The sequence below is a fragment of the Ziziphus jujuba genome, chromosome 6 (assembly GCF_031755915.1).
Source record: "Ziziphus jujuba cultivar Dongzao chromosome 6, ASM3175591v1".
Taxonomy (NCBI): Eukaryota; Viridiplantae; Streptophyta; class Magnoliopsida; order Rosales; family Rhamnaceae; genus Ziziphus; species Ziziphus jujuba.
In genome coordinates, this window is record NC_083384.1 from 7,008,126 (window position 1) to 7,022,549 (window position 14,424).

The window sequence follows — 14,424 nt, forward strand, 5'->3', positions numbered from 1 at the left end:
AAAATAAAAATATTCACAATGTCTAATAAGCAATAACAGAACTCAATTTGGTTAATTTTTTTTTAAACTTTTTTCATGGATGGTGTTGACCCTTTGATCGAGGCTAAAAGTGAAATTGACACCCTTGGATAAAAAATTACATGGAGTCAATCCCACGTAAATTTAATCCCATCAAGGTGACTTCCTACCATCTACTGTTAGAATAAGGGTAGACAAAAATTATAGATTCTATGTGGGACCCATTAATCTCCATAAGTGGACGGCTGTGATCCATTGACTCTTCAAAAACATCCCTATATGATCTCTCTAGATTTCTGTCATTGTAAACCCCCTCGTTCCTCTCATTTTCAAAGTCAATTTCTCATCCCCCAAATCAATTTACCATCTCGGTAAAACAATCAAGGAAAATAATTTCCACCTTCATAAAAAATAAAAAAAAAAGGAAAAAGAAAAGAATTCAGGGGTAGAATACACGGACCAATCGGAAAACCACGTGTTATGCACGCGTAACATGACGTGAATGGGGATAATAGAGGAAGAAAAAAGTTTGACTTTGGGGTTTAGACCGTCTGAGAGAAACGCTCTACTTATCCAGTGAGGAATGGACACGTGTACGAAAACAGCCTACGAGTTAAGTGGAGTTGATCGGTTTCTGTCAAACCCCGCGTTTACCAAACCCCTCAGTCATTCAATAAATTACGGATTTATTGCGAAATAGTGTGAAACGAAATCACACACACACACACAAAATAAGAAGGAAAAAGAAAACAAAAGGGAAGTCAGAGAGTGAGAGAGAGAGAGAGAGAGAGAGAGAGAGAGAGTTTGGATAGAAGAAGATCAAAAGCTTCAAAGACTCTGAAAAAGAGTGAAGAGATTTTTATTTTTGTTTTTGTTTTGTTTCAGTTTTTTTTTTGCCTTTTTTTGTTTTAAATTTTGTTTGTGTTCTAAAATTTGAGAGCTTGTAGTGCTTCATTTTTACAAAACACACCGACACTAGAGTTGCATGAGAGTGATGGTATTTACTCTCTTTTTTCTGTTTCTCTATCTCTCTCTCTTTTTTGCCACACACACACTCTTTAAATTCATTTTCATCTTGTTTCAATAAATTCCTTCAAACTTTCATTTAATTTCATTTTAATTTGGTCTCAAATATTACTGGTACTGCTTTTATTGATATGCTTCTTTTTTTTTTTTGTCCTCCCTCTTTGGGAGCTTTAATGGTGCCCGGCCGTTTTAATATGTTTTCTTGTTTTTCTTTGACTTGATAGAGATGAGAAGGTGAAGTTAATTTTTAGTCTTACACAAATAATATTACTACTAACTTTTTCATCATCTTCTTCACAATTGTTTTTTTTTTCTTAATTGTTTCTTTGTATTTCGAAGCACTGAAAATGAGGAAATTAAAAAACGGATTTTCTGTACCATATGACCTGCATGCTTAGTTTTGGACTGAAAAGTTTTTTTTGGCTTACTTGTTGGTTTTGTTTTTGGCTTAAAATGGATCTCATGAAATATTTTTGACACCATTTTTGTGCTGATAAATAAACAACAGGTCAAGCTCCAGTGAAGAAAAGAGCAAAAGCAAACCCTAGCTGACAAATATTCTGGAGCCTCTTTTTTCCACATAAGAGAATTATTATAAACATATATAAATTTTTGGAAGAAAGTGAAAGCGAGAATGTATGGGGATTGCCAAGTAATGTCAACCATGGGAGGGAACGTTCCTTCTGATACACTGTTTTCGTCTCCGATCCAAAACCCTAACTTCAACTTCATGTCTACCATGCCTTTCCAATCCTTCTCAGCTTCCATCATTCCTGTAAGTAGTTTTTTTTCTTAATTTTCCTTCATTTTTAGTTTTGGATAATATTACCAAAAATGATTTTTGAAAAAAAAAAAAAACAGAAGGAAGAAAACGGGCTTCTGAAAGGAAAGGAAGAGATCATGGAGAGTGGTTCCGGAAGTGAACAGCTTGAAGAAAAGTCTGGAAACGAACAAGAAAGTGAACAACAACCTCCTAAGAAGAAACGCTATCACCGCCACACTGCTCGCCAGATCCAAGAAATGGAATCGTAATTCTTTCATTTCCTTTCTCTTTCTAACATAAATTATATGTAATTAAATATCAGTTAACCGCCTAGCATAAACTGAGCGACTATGCTTAGTAGAATAAAAATTTCAGTTACTGATTAATTTTTGTTTGTGCATGACAGATTGTTTAAGGAATGTCCACACCCAGATGACAAGCAAAGGCTGAAACTGAGTCAAGAACTGGGTCTCAAACCAAGGCAGGTCAAGTTCTGGTTCCAAAACCGACGAACCCAGATGAAGGTGCGCACGTTAGCAAGCATTCACTCTCTCTTTGACCCCTTTTTTTTTTTTTGGGTAACTCTTTAATAGTAAACCCTAAAAGACGAGCTCCATAACTAGCTCTCTAACTGATAGACCGCTAATCTTTTTTTTTTTTTTTTTCACAAATCCCAAGGAAACGCGTTGTTATTTTAACTCTCCTCAAATATTTCAATTTTTTTTTTTTTTTTTTTTTTGGTCGAAAACTTTGGGTGCAATTACAACCTTTCAGTGAAAGGAAGGGGAAGAAAAAAAAAAAAAAAAAAAAAAGGGAAGAAATTCTTATTTACTTTTTGGTTCACACTACAGCTTATTATAGTCTTTAATTTAATACTCTTCTTCTTTCTCTCTCTCTCTCTCTCTGAATTTCATTAATGTTTGCACTGTGATAGAGCAATAAACCCCATATCTAATCTTGTGCTTCCCAACCATTCCACAGAAATTAAATGCTATGCCTTTTAGGGTTGCGGTGGTGGTGTTGTTCATGATTAATTTCAAGTTCCATTAATCTTATGGGTTTCTCTTGAATCTATATAAATATATGTACATATATATATATACACATAAATGTGTGTGATGAAGATGGTTTATGATGGCTTTATGATCTATATATATGTATAGGCACAACAAGATCGGTCCGATAATGTGATACTTAGAGCAGAAAACGAGAGCTTGAAAAATGAGAACTACAGGTTACAAGCGGCACTTCGTAATGTTATATGCCCTAACTGTGGAGGTCCTGCCATGGTGGGAGACATTGGCTTGGACGAACAACAACTTAGACTTGAGAATGCTCGACTTAGAGAAGAGGTAATTTTTTCTATCACACAATTTTGTCTATGGAAAACCATGACTGATTAATTCATTTTTCTGATTTTATTTTTTGTTATAACGGGTATTCTGCAAAACAAATTAAGCTTTGTACCAAAGAAAATTTTTACGCATAATTTTATGTGATTTTCTCTCATCCAAGAATTTTGAATAAATTTTTGTCCATAAATTCTCTAATTACATGTGATAAGGAGCCTTTTATTGGCCTATTACATGTAATCGGAGGAATCCTCACAATGTCTAGGATTCTCTGACAAGAAATGTGTTTAGGGTTCTTTGATAAGAAACTTGTTTAACATTATATGTAACTTTTCTCTTATCTAGGAACTTTGAACCAATTTAACTTTTGTCCATGACTCCTCCAATAACATGTGATAAAAGAGTTTTCATTGACAAAAATTTGTCTAGGATTCTTTGATAAGAAAATTTTTATATATAATTATATGTGATTTTTCTCTTATCAAGGTATTCTGAACAAATTTTTGTCCATGACCCCTCCAATTACATGAAACAAGGAGCCCCTTTTGTTATCCTATTACATGTAATAGGAAGGTCCTTGTGATTTCACGATAAAAAAATTGTTTAGGTTTCCTTGCTAAGAAAAGCGCTCTGCAATAATATGAGCTAAAACTCATGAATGTTGAGTACACGACCTCACCGCAATTCAAATTTACTACTCCTTTAATGATAGAGTATGAAATATTAGCTACTAAATTTATGGACCAAAGAATATGAAATTAAATACTAATTTCCAATAAGTATTAATTCCTTGTAAGTTTATGATAACTAAGAATATAAAATTAATACCAGAATGAGTTGTGTTTTTACAGTTAGACCAAGTTTGTTGTCTCACTTCGCGGTACACTGGCCGGGCAATCCAACCAATGACACCAGCAGCAGCTCCACCTCTCATGCCTCCATCCTTGGATTTGGACATGGACATCTATTCCAGGCACTTCTCGGACCCAATGGGATCTTGTTCCGACATGGTTCCTGTCCCTATGTTGCCACCAGAGGCTAATTCCCACTTCCCTGAGACTACTGGCCAACTAATGGAAGAAGAAAAATCACTTGCACTTGATCTTGCTATGTCATCCATGGATGAACTCATTAAGATGTGCCAATCTTCTCAACCTCTTTGGATTCGGAACAACGAAAATGGCAGAGAAGTTCTTAACCTTGAAGAGCATGCTAGGATGTTTCCATGGCCTTTGAACCTTAAGCAGCATTCCAGTGAGTTTAGGACTGAAGCCTCTCGTGATAGTGCCGTTGTTATAATGAATAGCATCACTCTTGTGGATGCTTTCCTTGATGCTGTAAGTCTTGTTTGATTTCTATATCGGATATGCTTAATTAATTATATATATGATACTAATTTTGTTATTGTTCAGAGAATTCATTTCTAATTTTTTTCTTCTATTTTACAGAATAAATGGATGGACTTGTTTCCTTCAATTGTATGTAGAGCTAAGACTGTTCAAGTTATCTCATCTGATGCTTCTGGTCAAGCAAATGGTTCACTTCAGCTGGTACACATCTCCTTTAATTGAATTATAGATAATCCATACATATTGTATGTGTGTGTGTGTGTATGTGTGTGTTTTTGTATATATATGGGTCTATATGAGTAATTGTTTTTGAACTTGTTTTTTTCGCGGTTGAAGATGTGTGCAGAACTGCAAGTGGTTTCTCCTCTGGTGCCAACTAGAGAGGCTCATTTCCTTAGATACTGCCAACAAAATGCAGAGGAGGGAAGTTGGGCAATCGTTGATTTCCCAATTGATAGCTTCCATGAAAGCAATATTCAGCCTAGTTCATTTCCCAGATATAGGAGACGACCCTCTGGCTGTGTTATCCAAGATATGCCCAATGGATACTCAAGGGTACCTACTGTTTTCAATTACACATTTTTTTACTCTCTAATATATAGTCTTAGTTCATAGCTATTATGAATTAGAAGCAAGGCAATTATTTTGTGGGTTATAACTCTATATATGCAGGTTACATGGGTTGAACATGGGGAGATAGAGGAGAAGCCAATCCATCAAACATTTAGTCATTTGGTCTATAGTGGTATGGCATTTGGTGCTCACCGCTGGTTAGCAGTCTTGCAGAGGCAATGTGAAAGAGTTGCAAGCCTCATGGCTAGGAACATATCAGATCTTGGAGGTTCAATTTACACCTATTTGATCTTCTTGCAACTAAACTCTTTTTGTATACTAATCATTGAGAGTTGCCTACTATATATTTGATATAAGGCTTGAATGTGGATTAATATAACATACTGTTTGTTTTATGGAATATTGTCACAGTAATACCTTCCCCAGAAGCACGGAGGAACTTGATGAAACTGGCTCAAAGGATGATAAGAACGTTTTGTGTTAATATGAGCACCTCCAGTAGCCAATCATGGACTGCTCTATCTGATTCCCCTGAAGACACAGTTAGGATAACCACCAGAAAAGTCACAGAGTCTGGACAGCCTAATGGGGTCATTCTCAGTGCTGTTTCTACTACCTGGCTGCCATATTCTCACTACCAGGTTTTTGACCTCTTAAGAGATGAACGCCGCCGATCCCAGGTTGGTCATTGACTCATTTATATCTATTTGTGATTCATTCAGTACTCCTTTTTGTATGCAAACGGGTGCAATTTATATTCATTTATCTTGCATTGTGCAGCTGGATGTCCTTTCAAACGGGAATTCTTTACATGAAGTGGCTCACATTGCCAATGGCTCACATCCTGGAAATTGCATCTCTCTTCTTCGCATCAATGTGAGCCTTTTTTGAACTGTTTGTATTACGTTTTTTGCAAACTTTAACCTCAACCATTCTTTAAGCCTTGATTTGTAACTAAGTATAATACAAGTGTTTAAAGGTTAAAGATATAAAAATAAGATTGAATTTCATGTTTATTTTTTCTATATTTTATATGTTAGTTCATGAATAATGCCAGAGAGTTCTGTCATTGCATGCAGGTGGCCAGCAACTCATCTCAGCATGTAGAGTTGATGCTACAGGAGAGTTGCACTGATCAATCAGGCAGTCTAGTAGTTTACACCACCATTGACGTCGATGCCATCCAACTTGCCATGAGCGGCGAGGATCCATCCTGCATTCCTCTCCTCCCCCTAGGCTTTGTCATTGTCCCTGTTGAATCAACCAGTGTCACAACGACTCCCACCACCACCGCAACCATGGCCACCGATGGAAGCTCCGTCCCATCATCGGAAGATGCCACAGGATCTGCCGCTACTGTCAGCTCAAGTTGTCTGCTCACCGTGGGACTCCAAGTCCTTGCAAGCACAATCCCATCAGCCAAGCTCAACCTGTCCAGTGTGAATGCAATCAACAATCATCTGTGCAATACAGTGCAGCAGATAATCAGTGCCCTGGGTAGCACCAGCACTACTTGCACTGATAATGGCAGTGTTGGAGGCTCTTGCACTGACCCCAACAGTGCTCCTCCTCCTCCCAAGTAATCGCTTGGAATTTATCTCCTTCGTCTCTGTGGACACCCCTAGATAATTAAGTTGTTCCCTTTGGCTAGACCCAAAAATACCAATTTATTTCTTTAGTATGCATTCGAAATTAGGGTACTCATGCATTTAGTTTTTTTTTTTTTGGGGGGGGGGGGGGGGGGGGGAGGTGGGGGGGCAGTAAAAGGAACTTCTCTATCGTTTTCATTCTTTTTGGTTATTGTTTTGTCTTTTTTTTTTTGAAGGAGCAGAGGAAATCAAAGGAGCTAATTATGTTGGTTAAGCTACTGGGGATAGGAATGTTTTGATGAAATAGGGGTATCTTGTGTTTGTCGTTTTGGTAAAAATAAGGGAAAGTAAGGTGTTGTAACTACTGGGAAGGGGTTGGTTGGTTCGGTGTGTTACGTGGTTGGTAAGTTTGTGTTGTATTGTGTGAGAAAGATGTGGAGCATAATTGGTGTTAATATTTTGATAGAAACCAGGAGGGAATGGAAGTGGGGTCCTGGTTTTTGTGTGGAAAATTAAGAGGGAGTCAAGAACGCACCAGATAAGACCCTTTGGTTTATGTGGTTTAAGGCTCCAAAAAAAGTATATGGAAAAAGTTGGAAGAAGATGGATTTTGGGGCCTCAACAGTGACCAAGGGTGGTGGTTCGGGCATTGACTCCTGCTTGTCCTTTGTGTTTATGATGGAATTCAATGCTTCTGATATTTCTTTAATAACAATTCGTCTTTCTTATATGCACCCCTTTCTCCTATTTCTATATGTACTATCGGTCCATGAAGTATATATATACTATGAATTTACTCATATCATATGCTTTCCTTCTTTTTGTTTAAAAAAATAAAAAATAAAAACTAAAAAAAATCATATATATAATATTTAAATATGATATAAATATACAACTTAAAAATCATCAATATTTGAAGTGGATCATGTATATAACTTTTTAATAGAAAAATCTAAAATCTGAAACAAACTATTTTCTCAACCAATTAAAAATGTATGTATATATGTTTTTTATAGTGCATATCTGGTATGCACCACAATTAATAACAGAGTTGTAAAAATGTAATAGCAAAATAAATAAATAAAATAAAAAATGAAAGACTCTTAAAGCGACAACACGCATCTTTTACTTCCCTTTGAAGTATATAGAAGAAAAATGCAACAACAGCAAAAGCATAACCCCAGCTAGAACTAGAACAAAGGTATATATGGCTAATCACATTACTTAATTCGATAGTATAAGAAATTATTAAGAAGCAATATTTGTTCACCCAACTCCATCATTAAAAATTAAAATAGCCAAACAAAAAAATTAACGACGCCAAAAGCAGCACAATTTTCTACATTGTTGTATTGGCACGGTTGCATATTTACTGAAATTTTGCATTTCTAAATCCTTGAGAATCTTGAAGTAGAGCCATCAATGTGTTTGGCCTCGTGAAATTTTCATCTGCATTTCACACAATTTGTCGGATCACAGCAAGCAAAACAAAATCATAACAATGTAGTGGTAAAGCTTTACCACCAGAAACAGAGAAATAGACTAGCTCGATATATGCACCAATCATCATGCTCTTATTAATTGATGAAATTCAAAACTAGTTCCCTGTTGGATTGCAAGCATATTATTCTTCTAAAAACATTATATAAACAGAGAATAGTCAATGGCAGTTCAATAGTGTTTGTTAATTTTTGGTGCTAGTAGGAAAAGGAGATAGTCCTCGCCAAAAGTACAAAATTTGGCTGAAAATAAGCAAACTAAAATGGGTTCTCACAAAAATTTGTAGGATACAAGTTTCAAAATATATTCTCAAAACAAAACTACATTAGAAACTGTCAAGTACTATAACGAAAATTATACAGAAATGTGGAGTCAGAGCAATGACACTATATCTGCAACCTTGATCTCTATTATTCTTTTTAGCAGCCTCTTTCACGTTACTTAAAAGAGTCTAGAAGGGTTGTAATTTATGTAAGTTAATTGTAAAATCAAAATTGTAGTCTTATGAATAAAGTAATCAAATATATATTTACACACACACACACACATATACATATGTATATTATATAAGCATCCAATTCTCTCTGTTTTAATGTATATATATTGGTTGAAATCTTTCTTTTATCCCTTTTATGTTTTTGACTTGAAGATCAAAAATGTTACAGGAAGCTCAATAAAATGCAGAGTGATTCAACATTGCTCTGTTTTTGTGGCTGGTTGAAAAATATTCAAATGAGAAACAAAAATAAACCGACCTTATATTCAGTTGAAAACAGATATTAGGCTCCAGTGTCCTATTTTAGCACTAGTAAGAGTAAGTGTTCTTCTACCAGAAGATTAGATCAAAGCACAAAACTATCCCTTCAAACGTATTTTACCAAAAGAGCAAATAATAATATGGTAAAATACAAGGCTGTTAAATATAAACAGAATGAGCCATTATGGTAAAATACAAGGCTGTCAAAAAGAAATGATAGTGTTAATAATTAATAAAGAGAATATAATAAAAATGATTTACTTAATTATTTGTTGGGCCTTAATTCTCTTGGAATTGATGTGAGGATCATGCGCCTCGTCTTGGTACCCATTGGGTTGACCACTACATTCACTAAATAGTCTTTTATTTTTACTTGCAGTACCCCACATATTTACCAACTCCAACCCAAACTTTTTTATCTCCCAATCGATGACCACAGCTCCCCTTATAGACACACGGAAGGAAACTTCGGTGGCATTGCCACAAACAGAGGACCACTCCTCCCCAAAAACATCTCTCAAATTTAATTTTGCGTTCGCTATTAAGACGTGATCATGTTCCATTAGACATCCATAAATTTCCCGACCTCCATCACAGAATAATGTATGTAATATCGGATAATGACCATGAAGACGATCATCACTGTTCACGTTGGTTTTGAAATTGATTTCTAAGAAGATGTAAGGCTCAGATACATCCAACATAAAAACAAGGGAAAAAAAAAATTCGAAGAGGGGATTATGAATAGAAAACCAATTAGGAGGAAGGTAGATATTGAGTGAGTTCCCATCATCAGTTTGATGGCTGAACCACTCTGGGATTTCATTTCCTGGATACACCGCCTGTACAACAAGGACGATAAATAAATCAAGTCACTGAAAAAATCATCATCCACTTCATATATTATTAGAGCATGCATAATTAATTAATTAAATAAATAAATATATATATATATATATATACACAAAGTACAACCAACCTGACGCTTTTGAAAATCACACTTTTCCGTTGTTCCTTCAAGTTGTTGAAGATCCCTCCAACTTGACATAAGATCCCTCCAACTTGACATTGTCTCCAGCGATGTGCAGTTACTTGCATCCAAAATATTTAAACCTGATGGAAGCACTGGTATTGATTTCAATCTCGTACAACCACTTAAAAATAAAGTTTGGAGATTCAATGGAAGATTTTCCATGCCATCTGTCAGATTCTTACAATGACTCAAATCTAAATATTCAAGTTCCTCAAGATCCCAAAATGATGAGGGCAATCCTTCTATTGCCGTCCCATACAATGATAACACCCTTATATTCAATGGAAGATTTTCTAAGCCATCGTTCAAATTCTTACAGCAACCCAAATCTAGGTGCACAAGCTGGTTCAGATTCTTAAACCATGAAGGAACTTGAACCAAACTTGTACAACCTTCCATCATCATCCGTCTAAGACTTATAGCCCCACACAAATTTTGCGTTGGATTAAATTTCAATCTCGTACAACGTCTTATAACCAACTCTTGAACAGATGAGCTCATACAATCATCCAAAATTTCTGGAAGCTTTTCCAGGTTTGGGCAATCCATAAGAGTCAGCCTTTTCAGACTATTCATCTTCCAAATGCTTTCTGGTACTGATTTCAATCTCATACAACCACTTAAAACCAAATCTTCAATAGATGAGCTAATGCAATCATCCGAGATTTCTTGAAGCTTTTCCAGGTTTGGGCAATCCGAAAGAGTCAGCATTTTCAGACTACTCCTCCTCCAAATGCTTTCCGGTATTGACTTCAATCTTGTAGAACCACTTATTTTCAACAATTCAAGAGATGAACTCATACAATCATATGAGATTTCTGGAAGCTTTTCCAGTTTTGGGCAATCCGAAAGAGTCAGCTCTTTCAGACTACTCCTCCAAATGCTTTCCGGTATTGACTTCAATCTTGTAGAACCACTTATTTTCAACAATTCAAGAGATGAACTCATACAATCATATGAGATTTCTGGAAGCTTTTCCAGGTTTGGGCAACCATCAAGACTCAGATATTTCAGACATCTCATCTTCCAAATGCTTTTGGGTAGAGTTTTAATTGCTGTCCGATCCAAATTTAATTCAGTTATACACATCGAACTCGAAATATTTTGTATATCTTCCAGCTTCTTACAATATTTCAAACCTAAATCTTGAAAATTCGAAAGACGCTGAAATTCTAAGGGCAATGCAACTATTGCCGTCTCAGACAATAATAGCCACACTATATTCAGTGGAAGATTTTCTAAGCCATCTTTCAGTTTCTCACAGCAACTCAAGTCTAGATACCCAAGCTTTTTCAGATTCTCAAACCCTGAAGGAACTTGAACCAAACGTGAACAACCTCTAAGATTTATCTGTTCAAGATTTGTAGCCGCACATAACTTTTGTATTTGAATAAGGCCCTTACAATAGCTAAGATCGATTTTCTTTAAATTCCCAAGGGGCTGTCACAGACCCAAAAAAAAAAATTAATAATAATAATAATTAAATCCTACTGCATATATAATACAATATAGACATGCAGTAATTTTCATCAAAATATTCTGATATTTATAAAGTGGGGATGCAGGTCCTACTAGATTCGATGAGCTGTATAATTCAAGGTTATACATTCCATAACGTGCAGCCACATTTTATTAGACGCAGAATATAATGAATAAGTCGTAATTATATACATATATATAAATTAAGCTACGGATAGTATACCTGGCCTTCATTCCAAGGTAGCTCCACGAGTTGGCTCCCACGCATAACAATTTCAACGAGATATTCTGGACTAAATTTTGAAGGCAAATATTTTGAAGGGTATAAATCCCAGTGCAAATATCTTAGCTCGTCGGAAAGATATTTAATACCCTTAGAAGGAAGATACATTTTACTATCAAGAGCACGTCCATGATATGCCTCATCCTCATAAAATCTAAGAAATCGTAGATGACACATTTTTGAGAATGCTGTACGCGTCACTTTAACAGTCTTTTGAAGTTTAGACTGGTCCAATAATATGCCTTCTATTTTACAGCTTCCCTGAAAATCAAACCAATATGATATATTAATTATAAGATACAATATATAAAAGAATGTATTAACTCGTATATATACACAAATAAATGTGTTCAATAATTTTCACTTACCGTATTTCTCTCCAATACATTGCAAACATCCTTAGCCTTCCACAGCCTACTACGATTTCCTGGTTCTTTGTTCTCATCACAAACAATTGCCTGACCCATCTGTCGTATTAAAGAATGCATGGACAATCTGTTGTAACCTTCAATTATTAAGCACTTATCAATGAGATCACTTATTTTTTTGGTCGCACCACTATAATGTGTTATGCTTTCTACAAATTTTCTATCAACTCCATTGTCATGAAAGCATGCAATGTCAAGAAACACATCCTGGATGGGAGTGAAGCCTTTTTTGTCTTTTTTGCCTAATTGGTCAAAACTTATTCTCAACACTTTTTCAATTTTTGGGTTTGGCTCTGTTTGCAGCTCATCCAATGCACTTTTCCATTCTTCTACACTTTTGGAGCGAAGTGAAGAACCCAAGACTTCAAGAGCTAATGGATTGCCATCTGCATAATTGGCCGCACTTTTTGATAAGGCCAAGTATCCTTCAAGATCACAATTATTTTCAAAAGCATGTAAGCAGAACAGCTTAAGAGATTCAACATCATTTAACCTCTTAACCTCGTAAACTTTATCTGTCTTTGATTTAACCAATTGGGCATCCCTAGTTGTGACAATGATTCTGCTTCCAGCACCAAACCTATACCCTTTAGGTAACAATTCATTTAATTGGGATATTGCATCATCCAAATCATCTAAAACTATAAGGACCTTTGTGCGGCAGAGTCTCTCTTGCAGATGATGTGATTCCAAGCTTTGAATAGTTTTATCATGATAGAACAGGTGGGAAAGAAGTTGCTTTCTCAATTCCATTATGCCATGCTTTTCATATTCTCCTCTAACATTGCGAAGAAAGCAATGACTTTCGAAATGATGAGATAACTTTTGAAATACAGCAAGAGAAAAGGTGGTCTTTCCAATACCGCCCATGCCATAAAGACCTATGGTGCGAACATCCATTGAGTCAATGCATAATAATCCTTCAATTTCCTCAATACGATTTTCAATTCCAATCAAGCCCCGCTTGGAATGATCATAGGTTGATGGGTATCTAGACAACTTTGACAAAATATCTTCAACAATTTCATCTATAAACTTGTATTCAGGTCTAGATAATTAAAAAATCAGCAAACGTAAATTGTTAGAAATAGAGGAAAATTAGGTGTATAATATTTAAAATAAATAAATATAAGTATAAATGGTTTTAATTTTAATACATTTTATTAGTTGTATATCTAGATGATTTAGGTTCCTATTCAATATTTTATAGTTGCACTTACCGATCTATTAAAAAGGAAATAGTGCTATCAATTGTGATTTCATTTTTTAGTAAAGAAAAAAAAAACGAAATGAGAAAATATCATCAAATATGGTTAATTCAAATTGATGGATTGCAATATTTTCGCATGATTTTGATAAACATTAAGCTCAACTCCTTAGTCTTATAAATCTAGCAGATATGTGATCAGTTATAATATACATATAATAAAATCAATATGATATAGAAAACTACCTTTTATTCTTTGAATCATAACCGCTGAGAGCAGCCACTTCATTGAGAGCATCCCTCCAATGCTGTACCATGTCCATTTTGTCCGTAAAACGTTGTTCATGTTTACCAAATGATACTGCATAACTCTGCTCCTGTTTCCGTACAATGGATGGTTCTACGCCAAAAAAAATTGGTATAATATAATTTCCACCTCTCTTGCATTCGAGTATGCGAACCACTTCATCTAAACACCATGTGGAAGACGCAAAATCTTTAGAGAAAACTATTATACAAATCTTAGATTCCTTAATCGCATCCATAATTTCTGATATCTTATGCCCACTTTCCAGGTTTTCATCATCCTTGAATGTGTTGATATGCTTTTTACACAGAGCATTATAAAGATGTCCAGTAAAACCATCGCGGGTGTCCTCGCCCCTGAAACTGAGAAACACCTCATACTTTTCTTGAAAAGAAGATGATGAAGCGGCCATGTCTATAATCTGCAGCAAACTTAATCCACAAGCAAAAGTAATTATAAATTAGTAACAAATTGAATGGAAGCTTGGTAAATACATGTATCTTTGCTCCTCACACCCTTGCCCTCCAAGGACGTTGCTGCAGCTAGGTTATCCGATGCCGTTTTGCCGTCTCCTATTGTTTCTTCGGCAGGTCGCCTACCCACACCAGTACCAAAACCAGCTTTGTTGCTTGCCCAAAACGCCGTGTGTTTCTCCCACCTGCTTTGGAGGAAAGCGAGGGAAAGGAGTTGGAATCTGCGTTAATTTGTCAGTCAACATGAATAATAACCCAAAAAATAAAAAATAAAAATAAAAATAAAA

At 35.5% G+C, this 14,424-nt stretch overlaps 2 protein-coding genes across 8 annotated transcripts; one reads left to right on the forward strand and one right to left on the reverse strand.

The window, feature by feature from the left end:
• Positions 1–732: 732 nt before the first annotated feature.
• Positions 733–6,822, forward strand: LOC107431192 (homeobox-leucine zipper protein ROC3). Of its 4 annotated transcripts, none has more exons than XM_048464500.2 (12): positions 733–865; positions 1,553–1,819; positions 1,906–2,072; positions 2,214–2,331; positions 2,971–3,159; positions 4,011–4,496; positions 4,608–4,709; positions 4,845–5,063; positions 5,181–5,349; positions 5,493–5,761; positions 5,862–5,957; positions 6,161–6,821. In XM_048464500.2, exons 2-12 carry the CDS (start codon positions 1,679–1,681, stop codon positions 6,662–6,664), a joined length of 2,460 nt encoding a protein of 819 aa, XP_048320457.2. In that variant the 5' UTR covers positions 733–865; positions 1,553–1,678; the 3' UTR covers positions 6,665–6,821. The 4 variants fall into 4 exon arrangements, with proteins under 4 accessions (XP_048320457.2, XP_048320458.2, XP_015897558.3 ...); XM_048464501.2 differs by lacking the exon at positions 733–865 and adding an exon at positions 872–1,015 and having other exon boundaries at positions 6,161–6,822; XM_016042072.4 differs by lacking the exon at positions 733–865 and adding an exon at positions 1,125–1,278.
• Positions 6,823–7,861: 1,039 nt separating this feature from the next.
• LOC107431191 (disease resistance protein RPV1) lies at positions 7,862–14,399 on the reverse strand. 4 transcript variants are annotated; one of them, XM_025079266.3, is made up of 7 exons: positions 14,159–14,398; positions 13,604–14,026; positions 12,091–13,198; positions 11,663–11,983; positions 9,907–11,400; positions 9,189–9,769; positions 7,862–8,119 (listed from the first exon to the last, which is right to left on the reverse strand). In XM_025079266.3, exons 2-7 carry the CDS (start codon positions 13,900–13,902, stop codon positions 8,116–8,118), a joined length of 3,807 nt encoding a protein of 1,268 aa, XP_024935034.3. In that variant the 5' UTR covers positions 13,903–14,026; positions 14,159–14,398; the 3' UTR covers positions 7,862–8,115. The 4 variants fall into 4 exon arrangements, with proteins under 4 accessions (XP_024935034.3, XP_060673991.1, XP_060673990.1 ...); XM_060818008.1 differs by having other exon boundaries at positions 12,091–13,141; positions 13,604–14,399; XM_060818007.1 differs by having other exon boundaries at positions 13,604–14,398.
• Positions 14,400–14,424: the final 25 nt, after the last annotated feature.